This window comes from Myotis lucifugus, unplaced genomic scaffold, assembly GCF_000147115.1.
Source record: "Myotis lucifugus unplaced genomic scaffold, Myoluc2.0 scaffold_273, whole genome shotgun sequence".
Lineage (NCBI taxonomy): Eukaryota > Metazoa > Chordata > Mammalia > Chiroptera > Vespertilionidae > Myotis > Myotis lucifugus.
The window spans coordinates 257,197-269,526 of NW_005871321.1; the positions used below are offsets into that span (position 1 = coordinate 257,197).

The window sequence follows — 12,330 nt, forward strand, 5'->3', positions numbered from 1 at the left end:
GGTAATGGGCCCCCCCCGGAGGCGGTTGGGCAACTTCTCCGATAGGATATTTGCATAGACTCCGAGTGGGGACCTCAAAGTTGTACATTCCGAGGAATATGGCTTTCCTCAGTTGGTAGAGACCATACAGGTCTAGCCTACTAGTTTTGAATATTTTTTTCCTCACCCCCAGCACTTCAGAAAATAGTTTATAGGAGTTATTTGTTACTCACTGGGTTTCTCCCCCATTTTTAATATCTTGGACATTCTTTTTGGCAGTTTCACTGGATGTGTAGTTGTGTGTTGATAGATCATAGATTGCCTATAACAGTGGTCGGCAAACTGCGGCTCTTTGGCCCCTTGAGTGTGGCTCTTCCACAAAATACCGACTTCTGTGCATGGGCGAAGTTTCAATCACACTGTACGTATGTGCCTGCACGTGGTATTTTGTGTAAGAGCCACACTCAAGGGGCCAAAGAGCCGTATGTGGCTGGCGAGCCGCAGTTTGCCGACAACTATCCTAATCCTGAACATGTTGATGAATATTTGGATCATTTTAAAATCTTTTTACCAATCTGTCTACATGTTTTGCAGTTAGATATTTAAATCTTAGCTGGTGTTGCTCACTGGATAGAGCATCAGCCCTCGGACTGAGGGGTCCTGAGTTTGATTCCAGTCAAGGGCACCCACCTTGGTTGTAGGCTCCATCCCCAGTCCTGGTTGGGTTCGTGTGGGAAGTAACCAACCGATGTATCTCTCTCACATCAATGTTTCTCTCTCTCTGTCTCTCCCCCTCCCTTCCACTCTCTCTCAAAATCGATGGAAAAATATCCTCTGGTGAGGATTAACAAAAACATTAAAAAAAAAATTAAATCTTATATTCATCTCTGTTGAATTCCAGTTGCTCCAGCCCCAGAGTTCTGTTGTTCTTGCTAAGCTGTCTGCTGGGTTTGACCAGTGCTGGTAGACCAGAAATCTGATACTGTGTTTGTGACTCATGCTGCCCTCTTCTCACTATGAGGATACACCCACTGTCTGGGAGACATGCAGTGAGGAGTGAGTTCAGGCATGATGTGTGCAGGGAAGTGGGGGGCTTGCAAATAGGACCATTAGGAAAGAAAACGATAAATATATTAATCTCTTTACTTGAACCTCATGGTCTTTTTAAAAATAGTTATTTTAAAAAATATATTTTTATTGATTTGAGAGGAAGGGAGAGGGAGAGAGAGATAGAAACATGAATGATGAGAGAGAATCATTGATTGGCTGCCTCCTGCACGCCCCACACTTGGGATCAAGCCTGCAACCCAGGCATGTGCCCTCACTGGGAATCGAACCGTGACCTCCTGGTTCATAGGTTGACACTCAACCACTGAGCCACACCAGTCGGGCCCCATGGACTTTTTAAAAAAGCACACGAAAGATGGATGATATCACGTACTCTCTGTGGCATGCATGTCTCGGTTTATGTGAAATAGCCTATTAAATGTGATGGGTCTTTAAATTATTTTTTCAAATTCATTCAAATCAATAGTAATACAATTTCCTGCTGTGAATATCAAATCTCAGTGTGTATGCACATGTTTGTGAAGTAGCTGCCCTTATAACTTAGCGAGAAAAATTATAATCAATGCCCACGTCTCAGCATGGGCCAGGCGTCGTGTTTCAGTAGGAAATCCGTGCCTGTGAAAGACGGAGAAATAGTTATAATGACCTCTTACATTTCGACAGCTTTTTGTTTTATCATGCATAAAATTCTTTAGCATGATTTCTGAGGTATGGATTAATTTTTCTTCTCCGATGGATGACTTCTAAGAAGTCAGCTGATGTGCGCAAGGTCACAGAGCAAGGGAGAATGTGGCAAAGCCAAGGGCCGAAGCCAGGGGGTATTCTGTTCCTGCCCACCCCCATTCACTCGTGATTTTCTTCAGTGTGTTTCCTTGACCGCATGCGTTTTACAGGCTCATAGACATTGGAAACTGGAAACAGTGTGTGTGTATGTGATTGGCTGGGATAAATCAGGGCTAAATTCTCTAGCACTTTGAGGCTCCGTAGTTTTTGTGTGCATATTATAATCGCCTGTCAGCAGTTAGGTTACCCACTTCAGAGATAAGGCAACTGAGGCTGCAGTTGCAGAGCTGGGGTTCCAGACCAGACCAGGCATCTTCCAAGAGCCCCAGACGAGGGCCCGGCCAGGTTCTTCCCAGGGAGCATCCCTGCCGGCCCAGGGGTATGAGGACCGCTTAGCTTCCCCACGTGCACGAGCTGCATCTTCGTGGCCCTCACTCTGCTTCCCTGCCTCTTCCAGGAAATGGCCCAGCAGCTGCTGGCAGTGTTTGGCGGCTACTACATCCGGCTCCTGGTGACCTCCCAGCTCCCCCAGGCAGTGGGGACACGACACACAGACTCTCCAAGGGTTCCGTGCCCCTGCCAACTCATAGAAGCCCACATCCTGGGCACAGGGTGCTGCCCGTTCCTGGCCAGGTGACCTAGGCACAAAGGTACTCATCCTCCTCCAGGACTGAAGGCGAGAAGTCAGGGAGGCCTCAGGAGCCCAGGGTGGCCCATGGTGAGCCCTAGGCGAGGAGAAAAGCATCTGGGGACACTCTGAAGGGTGTGTCACATCAGCAATGGGGTGTCGTGCTCACTCCAGGACCCTGCACAGAAGTGACTGTTGACATCCCCTGGTGACTCCAGGCCTTTTCAGAAGCAATGGTTGCCAGCTGCTCCCACCTGCAAGCTACTCTCCGGGATGCTTGGAACTGTGGGCCTGGAGGGAAGGGCCGCTCTGCCATCCCGTTCACTGTCTCAACAGCCCAGCAAATGTGAAGACGACCATCAACATTTGGTCTCTGCTGATGCCCCCATCTCCACCCTCTCACGTCAGATGGGGAAACAGAGGCCCTGGGAGGATGCTGCTCTGTGTGGCCCTGCCTTGAGCCTCTAGGATGACAAGGCTGCCTCTTCCCAATCTGAAAAAAAAGAAGTCGATTCTCAGAATGTTCTCCTTCTTTAAGTTTTCTCCTGTATTTAAGGAAAAACAGTGGTACCTCTGCTTGTTGTCTGCCAGTACACAGGCTACCAGGAGACAGAGGAAAGAAAGAAACAGCACGAAACTGCTAGTGGGGCTATTTGGAGAAGACCCGTTTTGAGGACTTGCTTCACTCAAAGGCCTGTGTGCTTGTGGCTGTGGTTTTATGCTGCAGGTGGAGAGCAACGCCCGGTTTCCTGGCCCTGGCCCTGTCCTGGAAGAAGCATCCTCTGTCACTCGTGGGTCCCATGAAGAGCTGAGCCTTCATTTGCAGTTTGGCCTCACCTCCCACGAAGTACAAAGTTTCATAAGTTGAAACGTTTTGCTGGACTGACATACCTATGCCATAGTAGCTGTTGGCTCCTATGCATGCTTCAGAGCCCCGCCTTTCTTACCCCACCTTTAGGAAGCTTTCCAACACAGCCAGGCCTGCTACTGTTTGCCTCCTTTTAAATTCTTGATGTAGCTGCTGCCTTTACTGATGTTTTATTTTATTGATTCTATTTTTCTGTGCACATGCATATTTTCCTAGCTAGACTGTAAGTTCCTCAAGGAAAAATACCACACCTGATCTTTTGTGAATGGCCTGGTCCTGCTAAGGGGTAATTGCTTTGTCATCTCCATAGTAGCTTTGGCAAGTAGCTTTTTGTGAGATCAAATGATGAGGTTGGTACAGACCTGGGTTCTGGTCCTGAACTGCCACTTCTAGCTGTGTAACTTTTGGCTGGTCCTCAGTTTACCCATCTATGTAAAGGGTAGATTCCATGACTCTTAATGGCCCCTCCAAAGCCAAAGTTCTGGAAAGGTCCTTTTTTTTTTTCTCCATTATGGCCCTTTGTCTGTCTTACTTCTTTGCCTTTATGTACATATAGAAAGGTTCTAGAGCGGTGGCCACCAACCTTTCGGACCTCACGGACCACCAGTGGTCGCGGACCACAGGTTGGCAACCGCTGCTCTAGAGCCCCACATGGATGAGGTGTCCCAGACCCGATGCACCTTTGGACAGAACACTGGCCTCGCTAGCAGGAGACCTGGATTCTCATTCCAGATCGGCTGCTTCCTAGCGGCGTGACCTTGGCTAGGTCACTTAACCTCCCCGAGTGTCATTCCCTCCTTTATAGATGGATCTGGTGAACATGAAATGTAATAACATGGGTGACTTGCCGTGCAAGAGATGAGTCTAACTCTTGCTTTCTCTGGGCCAGAGGAGAGAAATCGTGTGTAGAGCAGCCCTTGGAAATGGCTGTGTTAGGCATTTCTCTTTAGCCAGCTTTTAGGGCAGCTTTGCTCAATGAGAATTATTCATGAAGGTGATTATTACTCTCTTTGTCACCTGCCACAGAGGAAGTGTGGGCTGTGAATGTGATCAGTAGAAGCCCGTACTTATCATCCAAGCATAAAATCCTGGTAAGTATAATAACAATAAAAATGTGTGGAAAATGACAAAACAGCAGTTTTCCCATGTTAGGGCTTAAAGGGTCCTTGCGTGTCCTTCCCTGCCTTTCCTCCGTTTCTAACGGTCTCCCCTGCCGGGTGGGGCGTTCAGCTGTGCCCACGAGGTACATGCTCAGCTTTCTCATTGAGGAAATTCTGTCATCTCTGTCTTGCCCACTTCACAGGGCTGCCAGAAAGATCAGGTTCCACAAATGAACGTGCACCCTAAGTTTGAAGGCCCTGTGTTCATGGCAGCCATGGCGATGGGGAAGGTGGGACAGTGTCTGAAGTGGGTGCTTGGGTTCTAGAGTCACACTGATTCCAATCCGAGTTCTCCCCACCCTTAGGTCTCACTCCTCCCATGTGGAATGGGGATAGGAGTGCCTACCTGGCAGGTTGTTGTGAAGATCACATGACATAAAAAAATGTCAAGTGCTTGCAGCTTTGAGTTGCAAGCTTGAGAAAGAGCTCAATAAATGGTTGCTGTTTTTCTTAAATCTCTCACTGTCTTGTATATGGTAGGTGCCCAATGGATGTGTTTGTTGATGTAGTAGGCCACTAACAGTTTATGTTTATTCAGTCTACATCAGACCTCAGTCACTCCAGCACCGTGGGGTATATTTATGTGAATAAAGTCAAATCTTTCTTTTTGTTTTTAATGCTCTTATGTCAGGCCAAACCTTATTTTTTTAAAAAAATATATTTTTATTGATTTCAGAGAGGAAGGGAGAGGGAGAGAGAGATAGCAACATCAGTGATGACAGAGAATCATTGATTGGCTACCTCCTGCACACCCCACACAGGGGGATCGTGCCCACAACCTGGGCATGTGCCCTGACCGGGAATGGAACCGTGACCTCCTGGTTCGTAGGTTGATGCTCAACCACTGAGCCACGCTAGCTAGGCAGATTTCTTTGTATTTATCCTACTTGGGGTTCATAGCACATCTTAAATCTGTGACACAATATCTTTCGTCAAAGCTTCTACCCTCTTCTCTCTCATATGTGTGTTAAGACCTTTTCACTGTATCTTCCCAGACTGTGTTTTCCCTTCTTTTGGTTCCTCTTGATTCAGCCTATATTTTCTACTCTTGCCCTCATTAGTGTTTGATTGTTAATCCTTTCAAATTATTTCTTAGTTTCAGCTATTGTGGTACTTAATCCTAATTTTCTAATTGACTTTAAAAAATTGTTTACAGTTCTCAGCTGAATTATCTATCTTCACTGGTTTTCTTCAAGATTTTAAAGTCCACGTCCACTATCTCCAGGATCTGGTTCTTCTGTAGATCTGATTCTGTTGCTTTTTGGTCAGTGGATGTTATCTTCTGGTGTTCCTGGTAATTTTTGATTGAATGCTAGATTTTTTTTTTTTGAATGAAGATTTATGCAAGACTCTGGATATTCCTTCAGAGAGGAATTACTTTGCTTCTGAGAAAAGTGGGGTTGGGAAAGATTTGACTCTGGGTTTTAGTCCTGTGAAACCTGGTCTGTTTCTGGTTAGCCCTGACTTGCAGTTTATAACCCTTTGGGGATTTTAACAGAAAAAAAAAACACTTTTTAAAACCAGGACTCCTTCTCCAAGGTGAGCCCTCAACCTCCAATTTTTGTTATTCCAAGCTGTGAATCTGCAACCCCAGGTATGTGTCCTGACCGGGGGATAGAACCATGACCTCCTGGTTTATAGGTCAACACTCAACCACTGAGCCACGCCGGTTGGAACAGACAAAGATTTAAAGGGATCAGCTCTAGTTTTTGAAAAGCAGGCAAGGAGCGATACATTTGGAGCCCAGAGAACAACTGAATGGCTTTCTATCATCATTGTGAAGGGCAGCCTAACTGGTTGGTTAAAAGTATAGATTCTGAAGTCAGGCTTCCTGGGTTCAAGTCTCAGTTCTGCCATTTACTATTATTATAACCTTAAGAGACTTTCTAAGCTCTCTGACTCAGTTTCCTAATTTGTAAAATCAGGGTAGTAATAGTACTAACACTGTTGGGTTATTATACTAAGTTGATCTTTATAAAGCACTTAAAAGAATAAGCAATATACCAGACTTTATGCATTGCTATTATTACTCACACTCCTTCCTTAAAATTGCAGCATCTTTTAAAATTCCTCTCTTTTCTGGGGTGGGGGCAGGACCAGGGAGTGCTAATTTGATGAGATGTCCTCTTCACTCACCATGTTCACATTGCAAGAGTCAGAAATCTGGCAATGTTATTTTGTGGCTTAAAGCTCATCTGTGGCTCCCCAGTACCTTCAGAATAGAGTCAGCTCCCTTTCCCTGGATAGTAGGCTCTCACTGCGCCGCCCCTCACGTCCCACCACACAATGGCTCAGGTTTTCATTTCAGTGATTCCGCACATTGAAGTTCACTGTTCTCATACCTCCCCCAGGCTGTGCATTCTGTTTCCCAACTTTGCTTATTTCGTCCCCTCCTCCTGGGGTATGATTCACCCTCCTCTTCAGTTGGCCAATTCCCTTTTCAACCCTCAGGAAACTCAAGCACCATCTCTTCCAGAAAGCCTTCCCTGGATCCCCGAGTTGGTTGCAAAATGCTCCCCCTCATCTTTTTGCTCTCCGAGTTGTTCTATGACGATGAAGTGATCTGCTTCTGTGCCTGGCGCCCTGGCTAAAATGGAAGGCCTTCGGGATCCCCTGCATGGTACTCATGTTTGCATGCTCTGTGCTGTAGCAAATAGCTCCGTGTAACTGCACTATCACTCTAGGGCTGCTAGTGGCACATCCGATTTTTGCACAACCTGCCCACTGCTCACTGTGGTCCTGGGCACCAAATGGAGTCACACAGCAGGTGAGCAGCATCCATGGATGGTCGGCCGTTACACTAGCTGGCCTCTCCTAGTCGCGTCCTTGCTAGGTGGGTTAGGAGCGACTGAAATGTTTTAGAATGATAAAGCCACATTTCTTTTTAAGGCACTAGGTTCTAATTGCTCCATATGCAAGGGAATCGCTGACGTAGGGCTGGGGGAGGGGAAAAGAGGGACACAGTCCTATGATGCAACTGAGGACTTTAATTGGAGGCAGCTCCTCCAGCAGTGCCTTTCTCAGGAGCTGAAGTGACTTGCTGGCGGCACAGGGGTGGCTCCGACGTCTTCTCCTCCTCGAGGGAGTTTCTGAATCAGTCTTCATGGTCCCTGTGCGCCTCCCTTTTCCTCCTGGAGTCACTCCCGCAGCTGTGACCTGCGTGGGGCTGCTTCCTGACTAGAACCCTCAGGGTCTCCTGATAGTGCATGCCCTCATCATCGTGTTGTTGGGGTGGGGGCACCTCTTTTGACCACCATTTCTGCCAGAACTTGAGTTTAGATCTGAAAGTGAAGGACAGGGCTTTGAATCACACATGAATAAACAATCGTGGTCATATCGCATTTGGGGATCGCTCATAACATGGCTTAATACAATTCTGCTTGCTTGAGCTAAGAATAATCCTAAACGGGGTTAAACAGTTGAGATCTTTGAGTTTACTTGTCACATCAGCATAGCCTAGCTGGTCCTGACTACTACACATATACAGTTTCCATTTGTTAAGTACCGTCGTGTGGGGCCGTATTCTAGGCATTTATCTATGTTGCCCCATTTCATCCTCCCAACAGTCCGAAAAGTAGACGGTGTGTTATCATCTTCATTTTACAGAGGAAGATGCTGAAGCTCAGAGAGAGATGCACTGACGTGCTCTAGCTCAGTAGGTGGCTGAGGCAGAACTCAAGCAGGTATGTCACACGAAAGCCAGTGATCTTTAATATCTAATAAATATAGTCTTTAGGATGTATCTTCACAGGTTTAGGTAATTACTCCCCTCCTACACCCCCAAAAGGCTGAAAGAAATCTGAGGGTGTTCCAGCAAAAGGTGGCTGGGGAGGCTCAGGTGTTCTTGCCAACTACCTCACAGCCACGTCTGGAACCTACCGAAGGCCCGTGGATGATTCTGTTGGTTCATTCCTGCATTGTTAGGAGGCTCCTTGCTGGCTTCGCAGCAACAACAGAAGAACTTTGACCCCATGTTTTGGTGGGCTGTGAGGAGAGGAAAGGGTACTGGGGTGGGGCTGGCTCTGCAGCCCCAATCCCAGAAGCCCATTGTTAGTTCAGCGGTGTGTCATACTGGGCCAGCCTTTCCCAAGGTATCACCTCTCCCTCCCAGACCTGAGATCCCTGTGGTCAGCAGGCCCAGGCTCACCTGCAGGGGCCTACCTCTGGCCAGTCCTTCCTCCTCTTACCCAAGAAAGGGCTCGGAGCCTCTACTCTGATGGTCTACCTGCAGAGGCATCCTGTTGAGTCGGCAGACCTGGAGGTCTGGCACAGTTCTCTGGGCAGGGCTGTTTCCTGAGTGAACGTGAGACTGGAAAATGCCAGCAGAGCCCAGCACACGCACGCTGCAGCGCCCACGGAGAAGCCCGAGTTTAGAAGTCAGATTTACCTTCTGCTTTCTAGTGTCTGCTCCTGGGCTGATTCTGTAATCTCTTTGAGCCTCGCTTTCCTATCTGGAAAACGGGAATAGTGGTACCCGCCTTGGAACAAATGGTTAACTGTACATGAATGACCACGGTGATGGCAGGTGCACCTAGGTCAGTGGTGGCGAACCTATGACACGCGTGTCAGAGGTGACACGCGAACTCGGTTTTTTGGTTGATTTTTCTTTGTTAAATGGCATTTAAATATATAAAATAAATATCAAAAATATAAATCTTTGTTTTACTATGGTTGCAAATACCAAAAAATTTCTATATGTGACACGGCACCAGAGTTAAGTTAGGGCTTTTCAAAATGCTGACACGCCGAGCTCAAAAGGTTCGCCATCACTGACCTAGGTGCTGGCTCAGTGCTCACCCTCTTTGCCTTTGCTTTCCTGGGTGTAGCTTATTGGCTCCCATCTATTCCAGCCGGGCCTTGGTCCCATGGGAGCGTGACGCTGCGGCTCAGTCGTGCCAGTGGAAAGCCTGGCTCTGCACTCACTCCCTGTGTGGCTTTGGGTTAGTCCATGCCTGTGTCTGGGCCTAGGCTCCCATCTCTAACAGGTGGTGGTTGGACCGCATCATCTCTCCAAAGATTCAGCTATTACGATCCCCGTTCAAAGGTTGTACATCCTTAACTCATTTCCAACCTCCTTTCTCTCTTCCGGGCCCCTCGCCATCGCCTGCTCTCATTCCTGTCTCCCATTCCTGGCCAAGTTCACAGTCTAACATTGCCTTCCCCCACCCCTCCCTGCTGTCTCCTTTCACCCTCTAGCCCCTCCATTCTAGCTGCCTTGGCATGGGCTCCACCTTCGGCCTGGAGTGCTCTTCCCCAGAGGTCCGAGAGACTCAGTCCCTCCCTTCTTCAATCCTTGCTTAAAGGTCACCTTTCCTAGAGAGGCCTCTGGCCTGTTCACCCTATTTAATTCACCCTATTTAGACCTCCCTTCCCCCAGAACTCCCTCTTCCTTCCCCACCTCATTCTTCTCCAAAGCCTTTGTCATGTTTGGGAATGAGACGTTTGCTCAGCATGTGTTTATTGGGGACCTACTGGTGGCAACACCGTGTAAAGGAGATGGCAGTGAACATGGGGGAGATATTCTTGCTCTCAAGGAGGCAGGGATGGGTCCAGTGAATTGCTGGACCCCAGCACTGAGCACAGGGCTTGGCACAGAGGAGGTGCCCTCGCAATATCGTGTGAACAGACACATGAGCCTTCTCTTGTGGACAACAATGTGCCCAATATTATCCCCATCCTACCTTCTACTAACGGGTTTTACTCCCTGCTCACAGAGATGGATAGAAACATCCTGATTCTGGACTTATCTCATTTTCCCAGTGACTTCAGTCTTAGAAGATACAGAAGAAAAACAGCCACGGTGTCAAGGACAGTGGCGTTCGTTGAGCATCTTGGACAGGTCCTTAGGCATCTATCAGCTCACGTAACTTCAGTGTCATTCTACAAGGCAGGACTTTGTCTCATTTTCCAGGTGTCAGAACTGAACTTTCCCAGGTCTCACAGCCGAGAGCAGCAGTGGGATTTTAGCATAGTATTGTCTGGTGCCAGAGCCTGTGTTGTCTATGGCCTCACCCTACAGTCAACTCCAGAGGAAGAGATGCTCAGAACCACCTTCGCAGAAGGTTGGTGGCCGCTGGTTTTCACATGGAAAGGTTCCTCCTGAAGCTTGGCAGAGCAGCAGAGCAATGAAGAACATGCTTAAAAAATTTTTTTAAAATTGATTTCAGAGCGTCCTAACCGATTTGGCTCAGTGGATAGAGCGTCGGCCTGTGGACTGAAAGGTCCCAGGTTCGATTCCGGTTAAGGGCATGTACCTTGGTTGCGGGCACATCCCTAGTAGGGGGTGTGCAGGAGGCAGCTGATCAATGTTTCTCATCGATGTTTCTAACTCTATCCCTCTCCCTTCCTCTCTGTAAAAATCAATAAAATATATTTAAAAAAATTGATTTCAGAGAGAAAGGGAGAGGGAGAGATAGAAACATCAATGATTAGAATCATTGATTGGCTGCACACCCCCTACCGGGGATTGAGCCCACAATCTGGGCATGTGCCCATGAGTTGGCACTGAACCATGAACTCCTGGTTCATAGGTCAACACTCAACCACTGAACCACACCGGCCAGGCCATACAATTTTTTTACTTAAATGGAGGTGGGCTATACTAGTAATTCTTGCTGGACCATGCTGTGTAATTTAGAGCAGTTTAACCTCCTCAGACCTCAGTCTTCTTAACTGTAAAATGGGGTTGGTAAAACCTACCCCAGAACATTTCTGTGAGGCTTGGGTGACAAAGATGTCTGGCACATAGCAAGTGCTCAATAATGCGAACGATGGTGATGTAGGAGAGATGCTGGCTGGGCCGGTGGGGTGTAGTGTTTCTTGCACTGCCAGTACCCTCCTCTAGGTGGAAGCAGGAGCCAAAGAAAAGGTTGTCCCCTGTGGGCTCTGAACTTCAGGTCTCCAGTGACCCCAGAGGAAAAATAAGGTCAGCAGGAAGGCTTCTTCTGGAGCTGAGGAGCCCATGGGGGTCATTTGGCACAGGTATGGAGACTGGGACCCAGAGAGAGAAACCATGGGGTCAAGGTGAGGGAGAGTTACCTAACTTTGGAGCAAAGAGAAAAGGTGTCCAGGAGTGATGGAGACAGTGTCTCTTTAGAACCCCCCCACCCCCTGGCTGCCCCTCTCCCTCCCTCCCCCCGGCTGTTCCCCCCTCCCCCTGGCCTTAGGTCTAACCTCCGAGCCTCACTCATCTGGAGCAGAGAGAGGCTTTCTGTGATGTCACAGAGCCCGGGCAGGGGCACTGAAATTAAGAGAGTTTTCTGTTAAATTAAGAAGAAATAGAGAAATTCATCAAAAAACTACACTCCAAAGGCAACAGGGCCAGATGGTTTTACAGGGGAATTTGACCAAACTTTCAAAGACCAGATAGTCCCAATGTTACATAATTTGTTCTAGAGCATATACAACAAAAGAAAGCTCCCAAGATTTTTAATGAAATGCATTTTTTATGATGCAAGTATATAATATTGATAACTAAGTCTGCTAAAGACAATGCAAAAAAGAAAATTACAGTGATATCACCTATTGATAACAAAACTATTAAGCATTAGTGAACTGAATCAGCCTTCATATTATCAAAATAATACATTATGATCAGGTGGACTTTATTTGTGGAATAGAAAGTTGGTTAAATATGAGAGATTTTCCCCATAGATGCTAGAACAAAGGAAAAAAAAGGAAATTGATAGATATTCTCTTAATATGATATCTATCTCTGTCTCAATCTCTGGACAAACAGAGGTACTTCTTATAAAATACAGAAAAAGCACAGATATCCACTATCTCCACTATTTAACATTGTACTAGTGGTATTAGCCATCATAATTAGACAAGATAGATTAGAG

At 47.2% G+C, this 12,330-nt stretch overlaps 1 protein-coding gene across 1 annotated transcript in view; it reads left to right on the forward strand.

Annotated features, from left to right (window-relative positions):
• TMEM268 (transmembrane protein 268) overlaps window positions 1-4,941 on the forward strand; it is an 18,494-nt gene extending 13,553 nt beyond the window's left edge. The window contains 1 exon segment of the mRNA XM_023763054.1: window positions 2,288-4,941. Coding sequence (XP_023618822.1) covers window positions 2,288-2,467 — 180 coding nt within the window. The 3' untranslated portion in view covers window positions 2,468-4,941.
• The last annotated feature ends 7,389 nt before the right edge of the window (window positions 4,942-12,330 follow it).